This window comes from Primulina tabacum, chromosome 16 (assembly GCF_025594145.1).
Source record: "Primulina tabacum isolate GXHZ01 chromosome 16, ASM2559414v2, whole genome shotgun sequence".
Classification (NCBI taxonomy): domain Eukaryota; kingdom Viridiplantae; phylum Streptophyta; class Magnoliopsida; order Lamiales; family Gesneriaceae; genus Primulina; species Primulina tabacum.
The window spans coordinates 27141603-27169352 of NC_134565.1; the positions used below are offsets into that span (position 1 = coordinate 27141603).

Sequence of the window (27750 nt, forward strand, 5' to 3'; positions counted from 1 at the left end):
AGCTGCATTGCAGGATCCCCGGAAATGTGGGGTATAAAATGACAACCCCTATCAAACTTCTTCACAATTTCGGCAACAGTCGCGTCCCCCTGGCGGAGGGTCATAAACTCCCTCATCAGTCATCCTATAACATCAGCAGTAAAGTATCTTTCATAGATTATTTCTTTGAAACGAGCCCAAGTGATAGTAGCAAGATTAACACTGTGCTCGGCTCCCTCCCACCATAAAGAAGCGTCATCCCTGAATAATAAGTAGTACACCTCAGTCGATCCGCATCCCCCATATCCAGATAACGAAAGTGTACCTCAAGTGAACGGATCCAACTCTCAGCAGCAAAGGGATCGGTAGTGCCAGAAAATTCCTTCGGCCCTAGCCTCAGGAACTGATCATAAATATCATGTTGTGGCCTAGGTGCCTGTTGCAGCTGCTGCTGCTACATCTACTGTAACTGTAACTGTAACTGCTGTTGCTGTAACTGTTGCTCGAATAGACGAGCCATCCTTTCTAATGCACGAGTAGCAGTATCCCCTGGTGGTGGTGGTGCTGGTGCATTCCCTTGATGATTCACACTGTTCTCAGCATTGGTTCTCATTAACAGGGGCACGTATAGGAAGCATTTTATCTGAACGTTTTCCAAATTCTAACGTAACCAACATGCATTTAAATCTACGTTTTCTAATCATGTGACATTTCCTTATTCATTTTTGCAATTTAAGCATGCATGACATATATACTTAAAAAGCTAGTAAACATGTAACGTACACATATTATTCATGTCATCAAGCATGTAATATCATAATGAATCATATAAAGCATGTAAAAACTTACAAACTTGAGGCTTGAGAACTGATCTTTCTGACGCTGATGGTGGCACAAGCTTTTACAGGACCTTTGCTCTGATACCAAATGAAATGTCTGCCCTTTTTATTGCTTTAAAAGTACTAGAATTTTTTTTTTCACTCAAAATTTCTGCCATGTACATATACTACATAAAAATATTTTATAAAAAATATTTTACCCATTAAAATAAAATATCAACCAACTAGCATTTTAAAAGTCAAGTGAAATAGTCATAAAAAGAAATCGTCAAACGTTTACCAAACCTAAAAAGAAATAAATTTGAAAAGTATAATACATACTAAACCTCTCAAAAATATCTGAAAAGCGTAAATAAATAGTCTTAAAATCCTTAGCGTAAGTCATGAATCATAGATCATAAATGCGGAAACAGTAGAAGCGCTAGTCCTCGAGTTGTGTGCACCTTCAAGTCCAGTCAAATCATCCATCAAGACCTCCCTCAAACTCACCTGCATCCATCACACCTAGTGAGTTTAAAGACTCAACACACCATAATCTTTATAACAAATAATACGTATAAAACCACATGCAACAGTGAAAATATTTTTACGTAAAAATAACATTTTCATGACATGTAAACATAAATCTTAACTTTTTCTTTTCTTTTTCCTCAACATGACATAATATAAAATATTTTTCATGATCATAAACATTTTCCTTTTCCTTTATTGAATTCAGATTCTCAAACCTCAAAAAGTCGATGGATCCATCTACATGAAACCGCAGTACTGGGCGACGGCGGACACCAGCAACACTCTCACCGGTCAACTGGGCCCTGACCTATCCTCTTTCGAATAGAATACGATCGTCGGGGCTCCCTCTCGGGGCCTTTTCCCATAAATGGACTCCCTCTCGGGCCTTCTCCCCTCACAATATTCTCATTCTTACCTCAAACCTCATAACCTCAATACTCACAATTACTTTACTTCCTTCAATGATTTACATTCTTATTACTTTATAAAATCATGCATAAATATCATTTTTCTTTTGAAACCAAGCATGCAACATGTATTTTAAATGTAAAACTTAAATCATAAAAAATCCATGGACATTTAAAAATCATAAATTAACATGTAAAAATTCATAAACATTTCAAAATACTCGTAATATCATAAAAACAGCATTTAGAGCACTGCCATGACGTTTACTAATTTTTAGTGTAAAAAGATCGTTTTACCCCTGGACGTGACCTTTTAAGTTTTGACCTTTTCCATGATTTCATTGACTCTAACATGTCCCAAATAATTATTTAAGCTTAAATTAAAATTTCCATAATTTTATTTAGCTTAAAAACTAGGCTTTTACTTTATCTTTAATTAGTCGTTTTGACGGTGTTTTAATCCGGAAAAATCCCAAACTTTAAAATAAAATTCCTAAACATAAAACTTAGAGTTTTTATATAATTTTAGCCCTCATGAACCATGGCTCGACCCCCCGTGAGCCATGTTTCAAATATTTTGCTTTGAAAACCCTCAAATGATCCATAAAAGTCCCACACGAACCATGTTTCGATTTTGTCGAGCCACCCTCGAGCCATACCTTCCCAAACTCTGAAAAACTCCTTAGCGCACCCTACTGGACCCTTGGAAACCCTAGAACCAGCCCCAAACCAAAAAGCGTGAGCCCCTTATTAATACCAGGCAGTGGCCGAGAGATGCAATATGTGTGGACTCTAGTTTCATGCACCTAGGGACCTAGCCGACACCCTAGCACCCGAACCAACCTCTAGTGCACCTTCTTACGACCTTAATGACACACCCTAGCCCAGCCCTCGAGCCATGGACCGAGCCCTCACTCCCCTGCAAGCCGCGCAACCTCAACGCAAGCCTGCTCCATGTTCTCGGGTAGGAGTCCTTGTTTACAAGGACTCCTCCCGGCCCTCTAGCCCGAGTCCTAGCTTGGCTAGGACTCTCCCCTTGACTCAAATAGACCCCAGGCCAGCCCTGAACCCAAGCCAAGGCCAGCCCTCCCCTTAACCATGAAACTCGAACCCATAAACCCTTGACAGCCGAAATTTCTTTCAGCTTGGTTTGCTTGTTTTCCTATGACTATGGTGATTAGGGTGTATAGGACCTTAACGCATGTATAAACATCACTTGTTTATCACCTAAGATCATGACAGCCTCTTTACATAATAAAACATGAATTTAAATAATAGAATCATGAGTTTACCTCTTGTGCATGCCATAAATCCGAAAATATTAATATGAACACATGCTTTTCATACAAACGTAATTAAAAATAATACTACGATTTGACAAATGAGAAAAGGAGATGTATGGCGTGCCTTTGCGTTTTAAACTGCACGAATAATCGTTGACGACGAAGAACGGAGCAAGACCTGAGCTTGATTCTACCTTGAATCCTTCGAAAATTTTCTCTTCAAATATTGAGTGTGTGTGTGGCGTGTGATTGGAGGGTTTTGGTGCTGTCAATATTCTGAAAAAGTGGCGTGAATATGTGTGTAGGGTTTTAGGTGATTAACATATTAAATACTAATTAAATTACTAACTAGGCTTAGACATATTAAGCCAACAAATTAGGTCCATTAGTCTTAATTAAGATTTAATTAAATTATTAAAATGGTTTTGATAAAATAATTTTGTGAATTTAATAGCCGGGTTACTAAAAAGTTCGTATTTTTTGTTGAAAAACCAACACCGATAAAATTTACGTCCCGACGTATAAAATCACCTCAAAACCCCATATTTTCAAAAATAAGAAAAAGCAACGCTCATATTTTAAATAATTAAAATAATTATTTAATAAAAACATTTTACGGTTTTCAGTCATCAGGCTCCGTTCCTCGATCGCCACTTGAATAATCCTTAAAAACACATTTTTATGCATGATGATAATAAAATCTTATTTAACATATAATGATGCATGTCACATAATTTATTAGCAATTAAAATCAGTTAATTACTCATTTTTTTCAAAATTCCTAGATTTGCATGCAGTTTGGATTACGTCGTCTTAATTTTGGACATTACACTGAAGTTCTCAAACTACTTGATATTGGAGTTATCTACCCTATTTTTCTATAGTACGTGGCTAAGCCCAATACAAGTATTTCAAAAAAATCTGGCATTACAGTGATAAAAAATGACAAAGGTGAATTGTTAACAAGTCGAGTCCCTTCTAGTTGACGTATGTGTATTGATTATAGAAAATTGAATGATGACACTAGAAAAAATCATTTTAGCATGTCATCCCTACTACTATTTCTTGATAGATATTCAGGCTATTATCAAATTAATATTGTATTTTAAGATCAAGAAAAATCCACATCCACGTGTCCTTTTGGTACATTTGCATTTAGAAGGATGTCTTTTATTTATGCAATGTCCCATCAACATTTTAAAGATGTATGCTAAGCATTTTTAGCGACAAAATTCAAAAATGTTTTGATATTTTTATGGATATTTTAACTCTTTTTGGGAATACATTTGATAATTGTATTGAAAATTTGGAAAAGAATTTAAAAAATATATGTGGTTAAATGGTCTTATTTTAAATTAAAAAAAAGTCATTACATGATTACTTAAGAAATTGTCTTGGGACATGTGTCATCTCGTTAAACTTGATAAAGCAAAAATTGATGTCATCGTCAATCTAAATTCACCAAAGACCATTAAATAAATTTTCTCATATTTAGGACATGCTGGATTTTATAGGAGGTTTATATAGGACTTTAACTTAATCTCTAAACCTATTTATAACCTTTTAACAAAGACACTACATTTGAATGGACTAAAGAATGTCAAAATGATTTTGATAAAATCATTATCCATTTAACACCGGCTCTTATCATGCAACGTCCTAATTGGTTTTTACCATTTAAAATCATGTGTGATGCAAATGATTTTGCAATCGGTACACTATTGGGGAAAAGAATGAACAATAAGTCTTACGTAACACATTATGCAAGTATAACTTTAAAAAATGTTCAAGTGAATTATTCTAGAACTGAAAAAGAACTACTTGATGTAATATTTGCATTAGAAAATTTTCATTATTAATTGATTGGAACAACAACAATTGTGTTTACTGAACATTCTTCTGTTAGATATTTATTGACCAAATAAGATGTGAAGCCACGATTGATCCGATAGACTTTGTTGCTGTTGTTCCAAGAATTTACACTTCTATCAAAGATATAAAAAAAATTGAACCGAGAATGTTGTAGATGATCATTTATCGAGACTCATAACAGGACCATCTTGTGAAATCACACCAATCAATAATAATTTTCTTGATGAACAATTATTTTTTGTTGCTATTACACCTTGATTTGCTAACATTGTCAATATTCTTGTGATACAAAAAATGTCACCGCAATGGAATTCCTAAGATAAAAGAAATTTTTGAATGAGGTAAAAAAAATTATTTGGATTATCCGTATTTGTGCAAGCATTGTCCAGATCAAATTTTTCGGTGTTGCATACCCCACAATGAGGTAATAGTATCATTTAATTTTGTCATTCAGAAGCATTTGAAGGACATTTTTCTTCAAAGAAAATGATTGCAAAATTCTTGCAGTGTGGATTTTATTAGCCTGCTTTATTTAAATACACTCACAAAATCTGTAAGATATGTGAAAATCGTAAAAATATTGGATGCGATTTCAAAAAGAAACATGATGCATTTGAATCCTACAATTGACATTTCAATAGTTGACTATTGAGAAATTGGTTTTATGGGATATTTTTCAGTGTCGTTTGGATACTTATATATTTAAGTTGCGGATGATTATCTTTCCAAATGGATAGTGGTGATTCCATGTCGAACAAATGATCAAAAAATAGTCATCACATTTTTGGAAGAAAACAGTTTTTGTAGATTTGAAATTATTCGAGCCATGATAAGTGATGGGGGGACTCACTTTGTTAATAAACCATTTGCTTCACTAATGGAAATATATGATATTACTCACAAAATTACTATTTCTTATTATCCTCAAACAAATTGACAAGTTTAACTAGTAGACAGAGAGATAAAAGCCAATTTTGGAAAAATACTATTAACTAAAATAAAAATGATTTGTCTCTATGACTTAATATGTACTTTGGGCATATCGAATTGCATTTAAAATATCATTGAATATGTTTTTTTTATATGTTAGTTTATGAAAAACATTGTCATTTACATGTAGAATTGAAACATAAAGCTTATTGGACAATCAAAATTCAAGTATGGATGATGTCAATAAATTTTGAAAATTGCAACTTAATGAACTTGATGAACTCAGAAATGACGCGTATAAGAATTCGAAGATTTATAAAGCAAAAAACTAAATCAGCTGCCAATGCCCTTGCTGAGAAATTGGAAAGGCTTGAGAAATGGTGGGGCCATGATCTACAAGCTAAGAGTTATATGTCGGCTTATATGTCAAACGAATTTCAGAGGCGGTTTGAGAAAATTTTAAATGTTGTTCATTTAAGGTCACCTGCAAGAGTTTCATAGTGATCGAACATGTCCACTAAAGCATGCTACTGTCAAAGAGCTCATGACGTAACAAGAAAGAGCCTTGGTCCATGAGCATGGTGTGAGGATGATTGGGCTCATCAAGAAACTAGTGAGCTTGGACCTTGTTATTCCTAACCAATTGTCTACGGACATTCTACTACTGTAACTACAGCCATCGTTTGATGAGTTTTTGGTGAACTTAGATATGAATAAAATGGAGGGCAGCCTTGAAAAACTGGTCAACATGCTTTCTATCTATGAAGCCACCGTCAAAATAAAAAAAACTTGTTTTCGTAATGGGATCTTCATCTAGGACGAAAAAATGCCCTAAGGGGAAGAGAAAGAAACATTCTGCACCTTCCAAGAAAGACAAACTAAGTTAAGCAAGCTCCAAGCAATTCCAAAGGGCCCACAAAACTCGATAAGGTAGATAATGTTTGCTTCCAATACAAGAAGCGTGGACATTGGAAGTGCAATTGCAATGAATATCTGGCGCAGAAGAGTTATGGCAAGGGATGTTTTGATATTGAAGTAAATGTCTCAATTAATTCAACTTCTTGGGTATTAATTAGATACCGGATGTGGATTTCATCTGTACAATGATCTGCAGGTGATGAGAAGAAATAGAAGATTAAGGAATTGTGAGACCTTTTTAAGAATGAGCAATGGGACAAGAGTTACTACGAGTGCCGTATGAGACATTTACTTAGTATTAAACAAAAATTTTAAGTTGATTTTAAGAGATTTTTATATGTTCCTGACTTAGTTAAAAATATTATTTCTGCTTCTATGCTTTATAAAGATGAATTTTCTTGTTTATTTGTTAAATGAGTTTGCAATATTTACATGAATGAATTTTTAATTAGAGCAGGCGAATTACAAAACGATCTTTATAAATTAATAATAAAATATATTCCGATTATCGACGTAAATAAACACGATATCAACAACAAACAAAAGAAAACAAGATAGTCTAAATCAATCACACTTGTGACATGCTATTCCGATTAACGACGTAAATAAACACGATATCAACAACAAACAAAAGAAAACAAGATAGTCTAAATCAATCACACTTGTGACATGCTAGGCTGAGACATATTTCCCAAAGAATGCTTGTCTGAAAGAAAAGATGGCCAAAGTCTATTTCCTAGGGAAAGTGGAACATACACACGATCTATTGGATTTGATCCATACGGATGTGTGTGTCCCACTAAGTGTTGGCACGAGATATGGCCAATCATACTTCATTACATTTACTGATGACTTTTCGAGTTATGGATATGCGTATTTAATGAAATACAAGTTTGAAGTATTTGAAAAGTTCAACGAATTCAGAGCTGAAGTAGAGAAACAATCGGAAAAGAGTATTAAAACACTTCGATCTAATCGAGGTGGAAAATGCTTAAGTTCTGAATTTCAAGACTATCTTAAGGAGAATGAGATTCTCTCACAGTGGACCCCACCTACCAAACCCCGGTTGAATGGTGTTTCAAAATGTCGTAATTTGATATTGATAGACATGGTTCGATCTTTGATGAGATTCATTGAATTACCACCATCCTTTTGAGAATTTGCTCTTAAAACTGGGCAATGTTATTGAACCAAGTCCATATAGATGTAGTGGATAAAACTACATATGAGATATGGATGAAAAACCCTCCCAAATATACTTTTTTAAGAATATGAGGATGTTCTGCTTATATGAAGCAGCCTGCTTCATAGGGAGACAAATTGGTTAGTATTGTATTACTATGTAGGATATCTAGAGAATTCCATTGTATATCAGTTCTATGATGCCAATGAAACGAAAGTGTTTGTTTCAAGGAATGTCACTTTCGTAGAGAATTAATTTCTATTGGATAGAAAATAAGAAATGATAGAACTCGAAGAGATTCGAGAACCACCCACTTCTCAAATAGTAGAACTCACACCCCAACAGCCAGTTTAAGAAACACAAGCTCCAAGGAGATCTGAAAGGGTCTCAAGGCCACCTAAGAGGATAAGTCTGCTTCTTGAAAAGGCCAAGATGGGCCCATTTCAGGATGTGATTCAAGAAACTTCAAAGAAGCATTGTCTGATACCGATTTATCTAAATGGCTTGAAGTCATGTAGACCTAGACAAACTCCATGTAGTCGAACCAAGTATTCGTCCTTAGCAGATCCACCTAAGGGAATTATTCCCCTAGGAAACAATTGGATTTACAAAATGAAAATTGGGGTGTGTAGGAAGGTAATGACCTTCAAAGCAATATTGGTATAAAAAAGATACTCAAAGGTAATATATTGACTATGAGGAAACCTTTTCTCCAATCGCAATGTTCAAGTCCATTAGGATATTTTTAAACATAATAGCATGGGATGACTAGGAAATATGACAGATTGATAAGAAGACAAATGGTGACATTAAAGAAAATATTTACATGTCTCAATCTGAAGGATTCACATCAATAAGAAGTCAGCCTAAAGTATGCAAAATTCATAAATCCATATATATTCTTAAACAATTATCAAGGAGCTAGAACCTCATATATGATAACACTATCAAATAGTTTGATTTTGTTAAAAATCCTGAGGAACCGTGCGTATAAAAGAAGATTAGTGGGTGAAACGTCTGCTACTCGTTTTCTTAAAAAGTACTAGAATTTTTTTTTTTTCTCCTCAATCTCCATAATTCAAAATATACATATATAAAAATACATTGACACCATTTTTAAAATAAAACAACCAACTAACATTTGAAAATCAAAGAAAAATAGTTTGAATCATAAAAGCGTTAAACTTTTTACTAACCCTAAAAACATTATTTGAAAAGTATAGCTCATACTATAAACTCTCAAAAATCTCTCATAAACATAGAAAAAGTCATAAAAATATCTTTAACATAATTTAAAATCATAAACTAGTGCGGAAAACTAGTGTCGGTCCTCGGGTTATGTGTACCTTCAGTCCAGCGAAGTCAACCATCAAGACCTCCAAAAACATTATTATCATAATCACCTGCATCAATCACACCTAGTGAGTCTAAAGACTCAACACATTATAATCTTGATAACAAGTAATACATATACAGATCACATGCAACAATGAAAAAAACTTGTACTTAAAATAACCTTTCCATGAAGATGATTAAACGTTAACCATAACATTTTCGTAAACATTTTCATGATACGTAAACTTTAAATAAAAATATTTTTCATAATGATGCATCACTTTAAACACAATCATGTTCATAAACTTTTCATAAACATTTTCGTAAACATTTTCATATCGACATATTCATATTCATATCAATATATTCATATTCATATTCATATTTGTTGAATTCAGATCGTGATTGTGACTCGTATTCTTAATCGTATTGGCCGATGAATCCATCTACATAAAACCACAGTACTAGGAGGCGAAGACATCAGCAACACTCTCACCGGTCAACTGAGTCCATGGCCAACATATCAACATATCAATGTATTCATATTCGTATTCGTATCACATATTCGTATTCGTATTCGTATCAACAGAAACACGATCGCCGGGCTCCCACTGAGACCATAACCTTCAGGATATTTCCAACATGTCATCGTATTAGTCACAATCCCTTCACGTACTTCAACATTTCGTATTTCCATCACTTTAATAAAAACATGCATATAATATCATTTTTCTTTAAAACCAAGCATGCAACATGTCTTTTAAATGTCCGCGTTAAATCATAAAATCCATAAAAATTTTAAAAATCATAATTTAACATATTATAAATCATAAAAATCCATGAACATTTTAAAATAAATATTTTAACATCATAAACATTTAAAATAAACATTTAAGTTATAAACATTTAAAATAAACGTTTTAGCATATTAAATCATAAAACATTAAACATATTAACATCTTAAAAATCCATAAACGTTTAAAATTGACATATTAACATATAAACATCCATAATCATTGAAAATAATCATATTAGCACATAAAACAGCATTCAGGGCACTGCCATGACGTTTAATAATTTTTAGGTGTAAAATTACTGTTTTACCCCTAGACGTAAAATTTCACGTTTTGACTTTTTCTTAATTTCATTGACTCTAACATGTCCTAAATAATTATTTATGCCTACGTGAATTTTTCATTATTTTTATTTAGCTTAAATCGAGGTCTTTAAATTTAATCTTTAAATATGGCGTATACTTTTTAATCCCGAATTAAACAAACCTTAATAAAAAATCTCCAAATTAAAAACATAGACTTTTAATAATTATTTGAGCTTAAATATAATTTTCCATAATTTTATAAAGCTTAAAACTAGGTGTTTCAATTAATTCGTTAATTAACGTTTCGTGCGGCGATAAAATCTCGGATAAATTCAAAACTCATTATTTTGATCCCAAACTTTAAACATAACCTTTTAATATTTATTTCACCCTTACAAGTCATGATCCACACCCGTGGACCCATGGATTCAATTTTAGTTCCTTGATTTTCGTTTTTGACACATTAACAAACCACTCGAGCCATCTCTCGATTTACTCGAGCCACACCCGAGCCATCTCGAGCCAAACCCAAACCAACCCATAGGAACCCTCCTGACCAAGCCCAATCCCCTGAACCTAGCCCTGGCTTGCTCAAACCCTGTTGGCACTTGACCATGTACTCCACGTGTTTGTGTGTGTGGCTTCCCTTGAACAAAAGGACTCCTAACTAGTCTAGGACTTCTGCCAACCCTTAACCACCGAGCCACCCTGACCCTAACTGACCCTGGACAACACCCATACCATACCCAAAACATCCCAGCCCCTTGGACTCGCACACGAAGCACTTCATCGGACACTTGATTGATCGAGAGTCTCCCTCCTTGACATGGACTCCACGTTTCTGTTTCTAGGCCTCTAACCATCGAGCCACCCCTTGAACCAGCCCCTCAAGCACCCTTATAGGTCCCTAAGGACCTAACTAATGCATCCCAAAGCCCCTGGCCGAGCCCACAATCCATCTGCACGAGCTGTCCACCTGCGCCTCTGTTAGCTGCTCTCGGGTGAAGTCCTTGTTGGCTAGGACTCCTCCCAGCCCCTGGTTTTTGAGTCCTAGTGTGGCTAGGACTCTTCCCTTGACTCATACCTGACCCTAGCCCAGCCCTGGTCCATCCCAAGCCAAGCCATGTATCACCTTTCCCCTTAACCGAACACACAGCCACAACAATAAACAATTAGGTTCCAGCTTGTTTCTTTTTTTTATGCAGTCTTTTGGGGGGTTTTAGGACCCCTTAAACTTGTATAAAACATGGCCCTAACACAGCCTAATCATGACAGCCCCTTAGGTAGATGAAATTCATGGTTTTTGGATCAAAATACATGTTTTAAAAATCACACAATATGCATATCCGAAAATCTTCAAAGTTGCAACTTGTTTTCATGAAAATTCATAAACAATTACATAATGTGGTGTGATGATGAGTAAAAGAAGGATATGGCGTGCCTTTGCGTATTTAACGCACGAAATAATGTTGACGATTTCGAAGAACGGCGACAAACGACCTTGGCTTGAAACTCTCTTGAAACCTTCAAATTTTTCCTTCAAATATGGTGTGTGTGTTCCGTGTAAAACTTGAAAGGAAGTGTTTGAATTGTGATAGAGTGTGGGGTGTGTGTTTTCAAAAGTTTATGGGGTGGGTTTTTGAGTTTAAATAACAATTAAAAACACTAACAAAGGTTTAGGTCCATTAGGAAAGTTTATTAGGCCCTGTTAGTGCTTAATTAAAATATTTAAAAGATTTAAAAATAATTTCGCTTAAATAAGTTTGTGAATTTACTAGCCAGGTTGCCAAAACGTTCGTATTTTAGTTGAAAATCCAACACCGATAAAAATTACGTCTCAGCGTATAAATTCACCTCAAAACCCCTTATCATCCTTAATTTAAATAATTAAAAACAATTAACCAATAAAAAACTTTTCTATTTTTCAGCCCTCGGTCTCCGTTCCTCGATCGCAACTTGAATAACCTTTGAAAATACATTTTAATGCAATCATGTAGAAAAATATATTTTAAACATGTAAATATGCACATCATAATTAATTAATGCAATTAAAAGAATTTGATTAAAATAAAAAGAATTTAATAATTACATGGATGTGGTTCGCGTGGACCTTCGAAATTTCGGTGCGTTACAATCTTCCTCCCTTAAATTGAATTTCGTACTCGGAATTTGCTTATTCTTGCTAATCAAAAGTTTAGACTTAGTTCTAGTATCCCAAAAATCCATTCTTCCGCTGCGATACTCTAATAAAACTTAAGTTCTAAAATGTCCTTACGTTTTCTTGATCCCAATTAATTTACCTTCTAATTTCTTATTTTGCAATTCGCAACTTAAAAGAACTCATAATGACTTAGTACTATATTATTATAACCTCGAATTTCAAATTTTTTTAAAATTTCCCAATAGAAAAATATGGATGACCATACTTATCGTATATTATTTTCCTTATTTTATACCCAAAATATTCATCAACTTATCAAATTTCAATATTAAAATCCCAAACGCATCCGCTAACGCTTATATTTTCAAGCCTAATATCGATTCGTTCTTAGAAACCCTTGATTAACATTCCTTATATCACTATAACCAAGAAATCCCAAGGTTCCAAATATTCTTAAAAGTCTAAATCATTGAAAACTCTTATCAATTAACCTATTCAATTCTCACTTATTGTTAGACTAGTTCCCAAATTCTGTAATAATTGCAAAATCAATTCTTAATTTCCTCAAAAATCATCCCATTTGATCCTTACTTTCAAAATTCCTATTATTAACCCATAAATTTTTAGCGTTCTTAATTTTCTTATACAGGTTTTCCATATCATAATTTCAAAAATTTACACTTATTTACCCAAAATCAATTCTCATAACCAACTTAAAATCCCAATTCATACATTTTCTTACGTCCAAAGATAATCGCAGTCCTCAAATTATTACTACTTATGAGTAATTCCCAAAAATTAATTCAACTAATAACCACGAATCATAAATATTTTCTTAGAAAATCTACGTGTCCTAAAGACATTCATAATATTCATGATTAACTTATGGTCCAAAAAGTAGATCGTCCATACTAAAACCCGAAAATCGACATAGTCCAATTCCACCACGAAGCCAACATGCGTTGAAATCAAATAATTTCTTATTTTATATCGTATCACGTATAGAAATTCTAAAGCATATAAATCAAATATTATCGTAAAGCTATTAAACATGTGACATAAACATATGATTCATATAATTATGCAGTTAACATCATAAAAAGCATGTAAAACTTACAAATTGAGGCTTGACGACTGATCTTTCGGCGCTGATGGTGGCACAACCCTTTACAAGATCTTTGTTCTGATACCAACAAAAACGTCTGCTACTCGTTTTCTTAAAAATTACTAGAATTTTTTTCTCTTCTCAATCTCCATAATTCAAAATATACATATATAAAAATACCTTGACACCATTTTTAAAATAAAACAATCAACTAACATTTAAAATCAAATGAAAATATTTTGAATCATAAAATCGTTGAACTTTTTACCAACCCTAAAAACATTATTTGAAAAGTATAGCTCATACTATAACCTCTCAAAAATCTCTCATAAACATAAAAAAAGTAATAAAAATATCTTTAACATAACTTAAAATCATAAATCATAAACTAGTGCGGAAAACTAGCGTCGGTCCTCGGGTTATATGCACCTTCAGTCCAGTAAAATCAACCATCAAGACCTCCATAAACATAATTATCATAATCACTTGCATCAATCACACCTAATGAGTATAAAGACTCAGCACACCATAATCTTGATAACAAGTAATACATATACAGATCACATGCAACAGTGAAAAAACGTGTACTTAAAATAACCTTTTTATGAAGATGTATAAACTTTAACCATATCATTTTCGTAAACATTTTCATGATGCGTAAACTTTAAATAAAAACATTTTTCATAATGATGCATCACTTTAAACATAATCATATTCATAAACTTTTCATAAATATTTTCGTAAAAATTTTCTTATCAACATATTCATATTCATATTCATATTCGTATTCACGTTCATATTCATATTTGTCGAATTCAGATCGTGATTGTGACTCGTATTCTTAATCGTATTGGGCGATGGATGCATCTACATATAACCACGGTAATAGGCGGCAGAGACAACAACAACACTCTCACCGGTCAACTGAGTCCATGGCCAACATATCAACATATCAACGTATTTGTATTCATATCACGTACTCGTATTTGTATTCGTATCAACGGAAACATGATCGTCGGGCTCTCACTGGGACCATAACCCTCATGATATTTCTAACATGTCATCGTATTAGTCACAATCCCTTCACGTCCTTCAACATTTCGTATTTCCATCACTTTAATAAAAACAAGCATTTAATATCATTTTTCTTTAAAACCAAGCATGCAACATGTCTTTTAAATGTCCACGTTAAATCATAAAATCCATAAACATTTTAAAAATCATAATTTAACATATTAGAAATCATAAAAATCCATGAACATTTTAAAATAAATATTTTAACATCATAAACATTTAAAATAAACATTTAAGTCATAAACATTTAAAATAAACGTTTTAGCATATTAAATCATAAAACATTAAACATATTAACATCTTAAAAATCCATAAACATTTAAAATTGACATATTAACATATAAACATCCATAATCATTGAAAATAATCATATTAGCACATAAAACAGCATTCAGGGCACTGTCATGACGTTTACTAATTTTTAGGTGTAAAATTACTGTTTTACCCCTAGACGTAAAATTTCACGTTTTGACTTTTTCTTAATTCCATTGACTCTAACATGTCCCAAATAATTATTTAAGCCTACGTGAATTTTTTCTTATTTTTATTTAGCTTAAATCGAGGTATCTTAATTTAATATTTAAATATGACGTATTAATACGTTTTAATCCTGAATTAAACAAAACCCTAATATAAAATCCCCGAATTAAAAACTTAGACTTTTAATAATTATTTGAGCTTAAATATAATTTTTTAGAATTTTATAAAGCATAAAACTAGGCGATTCAATTAATTCGTTAATTAACGTTTCGTGCGGCGATAAAATCTCGTATAAATTCAAAACTCATTATTTTGATCCCAAACTTTAAACATAACCTTTTTAATATCTATTCCACCCTTACAAGTCATGATCCACACCCGTGGACCCATGGATTCAATTTTAGTTCCTTGATTTTCGTTTTTGACACATTAACAAACCACTCGAGCCATCTCCCGATTTACTCGAGCCACACCCGAGCCACCTCAAGCCAAACCCAAGCCAACCCATAGGAACCCTCCTGACCAAGCCCAATCCCCTGAACCTAGCCCTGGCTTGCTCAAACCCTGTTGGCACTTGACCATGTACTCCACGTGTGTGTGTGTGTGGCTTCCCTTGAACAAAAGGACTCCTAACTAGTCTAGGACTTCTCCCAACCCTTAACCACCGAGCCACCCTGACCCTAACTGACCCTGGACCACACTCATACCATACCCAGAACAGCCCAGCCCCTTGGACTTGCACACGAAGCACTTCATCAGACACTTGCTTGGCCGAGAGTCTCCCTCCTTGACATGGACTCCACGTTTCTGTTGCTAGGCCTCTAACCATCGAGCCACCCCTTGAACCAGCCCCTAAAGCATCCTTATAGGTCCCTAAGGACCTAACCTAATGCATCCCAAAGCCCCTGGCCGAGCCCACAATCCATCTGCGCGAGCTGTCCACCTGCGCCTCCCTTAGCTGCTCTCCGGTGGAGTCCTTGTTGGCTAGGACTCCTCCCAGCCCTTGGTTTTTGAGTCCTAGTGTGGCTAGGACTCTTCCCTTGACTCATACCTGACCCTAGCCCAGCCCTGGTCCATCCCAAGCCAAGCCATGCATCACCTTTCCCCTTAACCGAACACACAGCCACAACAATAAACAATTGGGTTCCAGCTTGTTTCTTTTTTTTATGCAGCCTTTTGGGGGGTTTTAGGACCCCTTAAACTTCTATAAAACATGGCCCTAACACATCTTAATCATGTCAGCCCCTAAGACAGATGAAATTCATGGTTTTTGTATCAAAATACATGTTTTAAAAATTACACAATATGCATATCCGAAAATCTTCAAAGTTGCAACTTGTTTTCATGAAAATTTATAAACAATTACATAATATGGTGTGATGATGAGTAAAAGAAGGATATGACGTACCTTTGCGCATTTAACGCACGAAATAACGTTGACGATTGCGAAGAATGGCGACGAACGACCTTGGCTTGAAACTCTCTTGAAACCTTCAACTTTTTCCTTCAAATATGGTGTGTTTGTGCCGTTAAAACTTGAAAGGAAGTGTTTGAATTGTGATGGAGTGTGGGGCGTGTGTTTTCAAAAGTTTATGGGGTGGGTTTTTGAGTTTAAATAACAATTAAAAACACTAACAAAGGTTTAGGCCCATTAAAAAATTTATTAGGCCCGTTAGTGCTTAATTAAAATATTTAAAAGATTTAAAAATAATTTTGCATAAATAAGTTTGTGAATTTATTAGTCGGGTTGCCAAAACGTTCGTATTTTAGTTGAAAATCCAACACCAATAAAAATTACGTCACAGCGTATAAATTCACCTCAAAACCCCTTATTTTCAAAAATAAGAAAAAACATCATCCTTAATTTAAATAATTAAAAACAATTAACCAATAAAAACATTTTTTTATTTTTCAACCATCGGTCTCCGTTTCTCGATCGCAACTTGAATAACCTTTGAAAATACATTTTAATGCAACCACGTAGAAAATTATATTTTAAACATGTAAATATGTACAACATAATTAATTAATGCAATTAAAACAATTTGATTAAAATACGAAGAATTTAATAATTACATGCATGTGGTTCACGTGGACCTTCGAAATTTCGGTGCGTTACAGTGGGAGTGCAGTGACATTCCTATTAATTTATGTTGATGACATACTACTCATTGTGAACGATATAGGGATGTTGCAATCAAATAAAATATGGTTAGCTAGTAAATTCTCTATGAAAGATATAGATGAATAGATCTATAGGATAGATCAAAGAGGATGCTAAAGCTTACACAGTCCACTAATATTGATATCATACTGATAATATTCTCCATGGTGTGATTCTAACTAGATCTATGTGCCCTATGACTGACGATGAGATAGAAACCATGAGTCGCATCTCATATGCATCTTCTATAGGCACTATAATGTAATGTATGGTATGATATCTATTAGACCTAATATTAAATTTTCACTGAGTTTTGATGGCAGATATTAGTAAAATCCTGGTATATTGCATTGGAAGACCGAGAAGGACATTCTTAAGTACTTGAGCAGAACTAATAATTTGTTCTTGGTTTACGGGAGTTGAGAATTAAAATTAGAAGACTATATTGATTCTAGCTTCCAATCATATGTGAATGATTCGAAATCAACATATGGGATTGTATTCAAGCTCAATGGTGGTGATGTCTCTTGGAAGATTTCAAAACAAGACACCACAACGGATCCAACCACTGAGTCAGAATACATAGCTGCATCAGCTGCAGCAAAAGAGGCTGTTTGGATGATGAATTTCATTCAAGATTTGGGTGTTATTCCTCAAACAGTTGATTCAATCCCAATCTACTGCGACAACACCGGTGTTGTTACGCAAGCAAAGGAACCGAGATGTCATCAATGATCCAAACATAAACTGAGGAAGTTCCACATAATTCGAGAGATTGTGGGAATATGAGACATATCATCAGAGAGAGTCGCCTCTGCAGATAATATTGTTATTCCACTGACAAAGACCCTGTCAGGACCATTGTTTGAGAAGCATTGTGAAGCAATGACTCTGAAATCTATTGGTATAGGGCAAGTGAGAGATTGTTAGAGTAGGTGCTCGGCGAGCCAACATGTGGCTTGAAATTTATTGGCTTTTATGTCAAAACAATGTTTATTTTAATAATATTTTACGGTTTTATCCATTTTGAATATTTACTTTATGTGTATACTCATACAAGCTGCATAAATAAAGTTTTTGAATATGCAAAAAGTACTATGAGGTATGTCTCTCAAAGTAAAATCATGAAACTCATTACGGAGTATACTATATATTCTAAATAGGTTTCTAGCCACCTAAAATAAGGATAAAGTCCTATGTTTCATTGGTAAGGGCATGAAGATCTCCATTCATACAAATGGGTGATCATTTGATGATGCACTGAAAAACCTTCCCTCAGACAGTCCAAGTTTTTATCACTTATCGAGTGGAATATTCTATGGTCATGGTTTTATGCCCATTTGTAATTTGTTTTGGGATAACGTAGAAGCTCTATGTACTAGCATGAAATTTGATCTGTTTATCGACTACATTGAGGGTCATCAGGTAGTGAGGTTGGGTGTAGTTTCGAAATACATAGGAGCCAATATATTGTAGTCAGAGATTCATCGTTTACCTACGTGTGAAGATATCTTATGTGATCTGGTGAGTTAACAGTGCAAGGAATATCAAGTCAGAGTAAAACATGTGTATATAGGAAAGGTGTTTTCTCAGTTGCACATATCATTTTACTATTATTATTCAATGATATATCAAATCGTTATCGAATTCATTTGCAACTCTCGATAGACCAATGGTTACATATACGATCGCTATATATGAGTTGAATAGACCATACTGTACACTAACCATAACTTAAGGTTCTTGCAGGCACTATCAGTGATACCTAGGGGATCATGAAGTGATGATACTAGACGCTTTTACCATGATTGGATGGGTGCATTCAGACTTGATATTGGAAAACTTAATTTCGACCATTTGACAAACTAAGTGATTAATTAATTGGACTAACTAATCAAGTAAATTGTAGTAACTGAACTACATAAATCAACTGACAGTTACTTAACTGATTAATTCGCAGTTTATCGAAGGCAACCGAAACCAGCTGAACTGAACTATCGAAGACATCTGACTGATCAGTTTGAAACTGATCAGTTGACATATTCAGTTGTGAGTTTATCAGGTGATCATTCAGCTATACACGTCATCAGTTGAAAAGGACATTCAACCGACAACAGTAAAAAGCATACTGCAACTCGTAGTGGAACGTCGCATTTCGGAGCTTACAGTGTACGATTGTCAGAAAAATATTGATGTGGCAATCAGCGGATATATTGTTTCAAATTATATTTAATGTTACCGTTGAAGAGAAGCCTATAAATAGGTGAAGAGAGCAGTTGAGCAAGCAACTAATCGATCTATCTATTCTCAAGCTTACTGTTACATTGCTGAATTTATAGCTTTTATTCGAGAATCAAAAAGCTCACACTTATCTGATTTATTGTAGCATTTGAGGCTACCTTTCGAGCTTACAAGCACAAATCGTTGTATTGTTTATTTTATCTTAATTAGATCAGTTGTGCTAAGTTCAGTCGAAGAACTGTGAGATATTTAGTAAACTAAGAGTTTCAGTTTTGGCACTGTTAAGTCCAAACTGAAGTGGGTCTGTACAATCTTTGTATTGATCAAAGTATTTTAGTGCATATCCTATCCTTGTGATAGAAGAGGTGACGTAGGAGTTATTTCATTCTCCGAACATCCATAAATCTTCGTGTTATTATTTCAGTTATTTATTCTATCTTTCAATCAGTTTATTTCCGCAACTATTATCAGTTAAACTGATTGTCATTGATTGACAAGATTCCTAGTTTCAGTTTGCCACAGAACTAACACTTCATTCGAAAAGAGTCAAAAATCATGTGTGTTTATTCAACCCTCCTTCTAAACACATCTCAACCTATCAACCGATCCTAACAAGTGGTATCAGAGCAGTTGATTCTTGTCTCAGAATACTCTTATTCATAAATTGATAACATCAAGATGAAAGCTGGAGAATTCTTGCACGAATATGATGAGAGGATCAGTGGTATTATCAATGAGCTAAATGCACTTAGAAAAGTGTATTCGAACAAAAAAGTGGCACTGAAGGTGGTCAGAGGTCTTCCCAAAGAATGAGATGTCAAGACCATGGCAATGAGAGAATCTAAGGACCTGAATAGGGTCGAACTTCATGACTTGTTTACAGATCTAATGGCTTACGATTTTGAACTACAAACCAGAGAAGGAAAACCTTCTACACCTGCTGCCACAACTGCTTTAATTGCTGTCAGACTGGAACCAACCGGTTCAGCTGACAAATCTGCTGATCAACTGAGCAATGATACTATGTCATTGTTTGTCAAGAAATTTGGAAGGTTTATAAGGAGGAATCAAGGAAACTTCCAGAAGCAGTATCAGAAAAATCAGTCCAAAGAAGAATCATATGCCTGATACAACTGTGGCAAATCTGGTCATTTCATAGCAGACTATCCTAAGCCAAAGAAGGATAGTCGAGTATTAACTGAGAAGGGAAAGAAGCCCTATGAGTACAGAAGAAGGACCAAGGATGACAAGAAATCTTTAAAGAAAACATGAAGTGCTTTCGGCTGAAGAGAGCAAATCTAAGTGGGCTGAAACTGACAGTGATGAGTTAGAATCAGAAAGCCAAATCAGTTCAAGTGAAGATGAAGAGGAAGTCAAGTGCTTAATGGCAGATGATGCTGAACTGGAGTCAGCAAGTGAACATGTATTTGACTTCAGCTCTTCTGATTTCACTCGTGAAGAACTCATTACCACATTGCATGACATGGTAGATGAGTATCACAAACTTGCTAAATCATTTCAGAAGGTTAGAACTGAGCAAACTAATCCTAATGAAAACAAAACAGAAACTGATAAGTCACTTGAACTGTTGAGTCTAAAAAGGGAGATTGCACAGCAAAAAGCTGAAATGATTGAAAATCGAGCTTTGATATGTCAGTTAAAAACAGAAATTTCAAAACATACAGAATTGATTCAAGCTTGGAACAAGTCTTCAGTTGCACTGACTGAATTGCAGAATTCACAAAAATCAGTTGATGATAAAACTGGTTTAGGCTTTAACAATCATGTTGAAAATTCTGCAAGTGATACACAACCAAGGTTGAATAAAAACAAAGGAAAGTACATTACTTTTGTAAAATCAACCATGGTAAATGAATTCTCATAACCTAGTAAACCAGCTGTTCAATTGACTGAAAGTAAGAACAAAGGCAAACGATATGATATTGGATATAGCTCTGAGAGTTCAACTGATACAAGAAACTGGTCGCCTAAACGATTCAGTCACAAAAATCAGTACTCAAGGAATGACTATTACAATTACTACATTGTAAGCCAGTTTAGAAACGATATCAAAAGAATAGTCAATTGAAAAAGGATACAAATCACACTGTTTCATCCTCACATCACACACATATTGCCAAGAATTCGATAAAAACCATTTGGAACACAGCAACTGGGAAGTCAGTTAGACTGGTCCAAGTCTGGGTTCCTAAAGGACTAATCAGTTTAGGATCCTAAATGAATATGGGTACCAAAATTAACAGGTACAAACAAAGAATCAACTTGGTATCTAGACAGTGGCTGTTCGCGACATATTACAGGAGATGCAAATTCGCTATCTCAACTGATCAAATATACTGGGACAAACATCAGTTTTGGAGACAACTCCAAAGGTAAAACTGTGGGTAAGGGTAAGCTTATCCATGGTAACTTTACAATTAAAGATGTTTTGCTAGTTGAGAATTTGAAGTATAACTTGATAGCATCAGTCAGTTATGCGACAATAATTTCTCAGTTCAGTTTGACAGACACACTTGTTCAGTTAGAGACTCAACTGATGAGGTCATCCTAACTGAAAATCGTTGTGGAAATACTTACAAAGTCAGTTGGACTGAACAACCTTATACACCAGTTTGTTTCATTGCTTCCAAATCTTCTAAAAACTGGTTGTGGCATAAGAGGTTGAACCACTTAAAATTTAAATCTATTTCCTATCTGAGTAACCATGATCTTGTAACTGGTTTGCCCAAAATATATTTTTCAAAAGATAAAGTTTGTTCAGCATGTCAGTTTGGTAAACAAGTAAGATCTTCATTCAAAAACAGAGGTTGTAAATCATCTTCCCGATGCTTAGAACTGTTACATATGAATCTTTTTGGTCCAATGCCAGTCATGAGTTTAGGGGAATGAAATGCACCCTAGTAGTTGTGGATGACTTTTCAAGATTTACTTGGGTTATTTTTCTCAAATCCAAAAACCAAACTGCTGCACAACTGATTAAGCTCTTCAAAAGACTTTTAAATGAAAAATCGGTTGGGATTGATCGAATAAGTCTGACAGAGGGACTGAATTCATCAATTAAAATCTTTCAACTTTTCTAGAAAACACTGGAACCAAGCATGAGCTCTCAGCAGCTAGAACACCTCAGCAAAATGGTGTAGCTGAGAGAAGAAATCGGACCATTAAAGAAGCTTCTAGAACAATGCTTGCTGATTCTGGTATTTCTCAAAGGTTTTGGGCTGAAGCAGTAAACATTGCATGTTATACTCAAAACAGATCAATGATTAATAAGAATCATGTGAAAACACCATATGAGATCTGGCATGGAAGAAAAAGTGTGGTTTCTTATTTCAAGATGTTTGGCTGCAGATGTTTTATTCTTGATAATGGTAAAAATCATTTAAAAGCCTTTGATGCTAAATCTACATAGGGAATATTTCTTGGATATTCTTCAGCTAGCAAAGCATATAGAGTTTTTAATAAAAATTCTTTAAATGTTGAAGAATCAATTCATGTTGTTTTCTATGAAACTGTACTAACTAATAAGCCAACTGAACCAGTTGAGCTAGTTGATCGATTTACAGAGATCAGTTTGGAGGATGAAAGTGAAGAAGAAAATCATATGAATGGAAATATCCTTCAAACACCTGAACCAAAAATACTAGATTAATCACTTGAACAGAAACCTACTCCTGATAATCAGTTGGTGGAACAAATAGATCATATTCAGTTACCAATTGATACAGCTCCAACTGAAACTGAAAACATTCAGTTGCCAATAGAAGTAGTTGCTGATATGGAAGCAACAAATACTGAACTCAGATGGAAGAAATAACATCCACTAGAATTGGCGATAGGTAATCCATCTAACCCTATAAGAACAAGAAATCAAATGCTTAATTTGTTCATTCATTCTGCTTTTGTCTCACAACTGGAACCAAAGAAAACTGATAAAGCATTTGTTGATCCTAACTGGATAAATGCAATGCAAGAGGAGCTAAATCAGTTTACCCATAACAATGTCTGGAACTTAGTTCCAATACCAGTTTTCAAAACTATTATAGGTACAAAATAGATATTCAGAAATAAACTGAACGAAGATGGTTCAGTTGCACGCAATAAAGCAATACTTGTCGCACAAGGATATAGGCAGGAAGAATGAATTGACTATGAGTAAACATATGCACCAGTTGCAAGACTGGAAGCAATCAGAATGTTTCTTGCCTATGCATCATTCTAGAACTTCAAAGTCTATCAAATGGATGTAAAAAGTGCATTTCTGAATGTTCAGTTGCAAGAAGAAGTTTATGTTCAAAAACCTCCAGGTTTTATCGATCACTCTTTTCCTGATCATGTATATCATTTGAACAAAGCTCTATATGGTCTTAAACAAGCTCCAAGAGCTTGGTATGAGACACTTTCAAAATTCTTAACTGATCATGATTTTACTGTTGGATCAGTTGACAAGACTTTGTTCAAATTTTCTAAGAATGATCACATTTTACTTGTGCAAATATATGTTGATGAGTTTGACAAAAAAGGGGAAACATGAGAAATAAAAGATCAGAAAGGGGAAGACAAAGGAAAGAAGAAGAAATAAAGATCAGTTGAAGACTTTAGCATGAATTCTTTATTCTTTTATTCTTTGTACGAATCTGTACATAAGAAAAATTATTTTATCTACAATCAGTTCGAAGAATATTTTTTAGTTCAGTTGATCAGTTGATACTTTACAAGTTTTATCAAACACCAAAAAGTGGGAAATTGTTGGAAAACTTAATTTCGACCGTTTGACAAACTAAGTGATTAATTAATTGGAATAACTGATCAAGTAAATTGTAGTAACTGAACTACATAAATCAACTAACAGTTGCCTAATTGAAGATTAATGCGCAGTTTATCGAAGGCAACTGAAACCAGCTGAACTGTACTGAACTGAACTGAACTATCGAAAACAACTGACTGATCAGTTGACATATTCAGTTGTGAGCTTATCAGCTGATCATTCACCTATACACGTCATCAGTTAAAAAGGACATTAAACCGACAACAGTACAAATCAGACTGCAACTCGTAGTGGAACGCCGCATTTCAGAGCTTACAGTGTACGTTTGTCAGAAGAATATTGACGTGGCAATCTAGCAGATATATTGTTTCAAATTATATTTAATGTTACCGTTGAAGATAAGCCTATAAATAGGTGAAGAGAGCAGTTGAGCAACCAACTAATCGATCTATCTATTCTCAAGCTTGTTGTTACCCTGCTGAATTTATAGCTCTTATTCGAGAATCAAAAAGCTCACACTTATCTGATTTATTTGTAGCATTCGAGGCTACCTTTCGAGCTTACAAGCACAAATCGTTGTATTGTTTATTTGATCTTAACTAGATCATTTGTGCTAAGTTCAGTCGAAGAACTGTGAGATATTTAGTAAACTAAGAGTTTCAGTTTTGGCAGTGTTAAGTCCAAACTGAAGTGGGTCTGTACAATCTTTGTATTGATCAAAGTTTTTTAGTGCATATCATATCCTTGTGATAGAAGGGGTGACGTAGGAGTTATTTCATTCTCTGAACATCCATAAATCTTCGTGTTATTACTTCAATTATTTATTCTATCTTTCAGTTAGTTTATTTCCGCAACTGTTATCAGTTAAACTGATTGTCATTGACTGACAAGATTCCTAGTTTCAGTTTGTCACAGAACTGGCACTTCATTCGAAAAGATTCAAAAATCGTGAGTGTTTATTCAACCCCCCTTCTAAACACTTTTCAACCTTTCAACTGATCCTAACACTTGAGTTATGACATTCTTGATCAAGGGGTTAATGAAAAGAATGAGGTTAATAAGTGTAATTCTGAATAATAATAAATGTTATTTTGAACTACATGAAGTTGTGAACTCACGGTTAGGTGTATCTCTGAACTATTGAGGCTCACACAAGTATCGGATTATCTGTTCATGTTGAGATTGTCATATTCAAATAGTTGAATTTGACGACTGTAGTTTAATGGAGATCAAATTGCTTATAAAGAAGTTTATAAGTTGATTCAATATGATGGAAGATGTGGAAGTTAATTTAATTGTTAATTAGGGGAGGAAAGTGGAACTGTCTATTTTGGTTAATGATTTCACAAAACTGACAACTGCCAAATGGATTAGTGAAAATTTTGATCTTCAAAATATTCAATTTTCATTATATGAACAAGATTTGTATCTTCAATACATCGGCGCTGTCTGATCCTCGATCGGGGTCGTAATGAGTTCACAATTATTTATTTAATGAATTTAGAATATACTAATTAAATAATAATAATAATAATAATAATAATAATGACTACTTTATGTACATGATTCTCATGGAATATTATAAAAAGATATATAATTGATTAGTTAATTTACAATTAATTAAAAATTAAATAATGGTTATTTAATTTTATTCATATGTCTATAGGATCGTGTGATGGTGCCTTTGAATGCATTTCAAACAAAATATTCTCCAATGAGCTGCAATAGCTCGTGTTCTAAGAATGTTAACACCGATTAATTAAATCGAGTTTGGTTAAAAATCTAGCGGAAGAAACTCGAAGTAATCATTCGTGAAGAAGATTGTTAAATTAGAAAACATTTTAACTTATGTAAACTGAATAACTGAAAAGTAGTGGATCAGTTGTCGCATATATCAGTTCAGTTATGGCAAGAAGTAAATTGACGGATGCTCTAAATGATCAAGTCAGTTTGAAAACAACAGTTAATCAGTTAAATACACAAGATATGTTTATGGATGTTAGGAGACTTCAACTGTTCCTACGTCATCCCTTCTACCACATTGGGTAGGATCAACTAGAAGACTTTGATTTATACAAATACTTGTACAAAACCACCCAGCTTAGGACTTACCCAATGCCTAACTTAACTCCTAGTCTAGACTGAAGGCAGCACCTTCCAGCCAACACTTCTTTAATGTTTATGTGAGAAAGACTACATACACAAGTTTAACGTCTTTATGCAAGACTGTCTTTGAGCGGTGGTGGTGTGTGTTCGTGTGTGAGAACTGGACAGTGAATACACCAGAAAGGTGTTCTCCTCACACTGAGGGAAGTGAGCTTCTAATCTAAGCTGATGTAACTTTGGAGAGTTCCCTCAACTTGGGTTGTTGCTTCCTTGTAAGCTGATAGGCAAATAAACGTGCCCTTTTTTTTACCACACTCTCTCTAGGGTTGTATGGTTCACTCTTCTTTTTGTATCCACTGATCTCCTCTTTATATAAGCAAAAATCTGATCGTATAGTGAGACTCAATTATTGTATCAGTTGCATCTTTAATTAGTTAATTGGACTCTGTGTCTCGACTTATCGACTGCCCTTCTGAAACGTTTGTCTTTAATGCTCTAATGCAATGTTCATTATTGTCCTTTCACTGGACAATTGCTTTGTACATTTGTGTATAGTTGGAATCTACTGAATGAGTTTGTCTTGATCTACAACTGAAAGATTCTAACTGATACTCTGAACTAGTCAGCTGAACTGATCTTCAGTTGGGCTAGCGAAATCAGTTGACTCGTCAGTTGAACTGATTTCGATCTTGTTCATTTGAACTGGTCAGCTGGTCTTTTCATCAGTTGAACACTTCTTTGGCTGGCTGGGCTTCTGAGGTTCTCCTGCTGAACCACCTATCAGCTGGACAATCAGCTGAACTGCTCATATGACATATCGGTTTGTCTGATTCAGTTTGTGCGATCAGTTGGGTCTTCAGTTTGCGATTCAGACACCTCGTAACTGATCCTAGCTTCTGCACACTAAGGTAAAACATTAATCATACAAAATAACAAATTTTGTTCACATCAAAATTAAGATTTCGAACTTGAAAATTTCCAACAATTTCTCCCTTTTTGATGATTACAAAACTTGAGCAGTTAAGAACAATATATTCAGTTCAAGAGTTAGTCCATTTAAACATCGTTAAAAGCTCTCCCTCAAGAATTGAATTAAAGACGGTTTTGAAAAACAATTTAAGGATTGAGGGTAAAATAAAAACTCCCCCTCAAAGAATGAATTGAAAACCTATTTGAAAAACAGAGTTAAGAGAACACCTTCAGTTGAAGAAAAGAAAGCTCCTCCTTAACAACTGAATTTTAAAACTGATTTAAAATCGATTTTTCAGTTTGAGA

The 27750-nt window shown here is 34.3% G+C and overlaps 1 protein-coding gene across 1 annotated transcript in view; it reads right to left on the reverse strand.

Moving 5' to 3' along the window:
• Positions 1-439: 439 nt before the first annotated feature.
• The window catches only part of LOC142528454 (uncharacterized), a 46523-nt gene continuing 19212 nt past the window's right edge, over positions 440-27750 (reverse strand). The window contains exon 7 of the mRNA XM_075633507.1: positions 440-622. Within this exon, the coding sequence (XP_075489622.1) occupies positions 440-622 (183 nt within the window). The remainder of the gene's footprint in view (positions 623-27750) is intronic.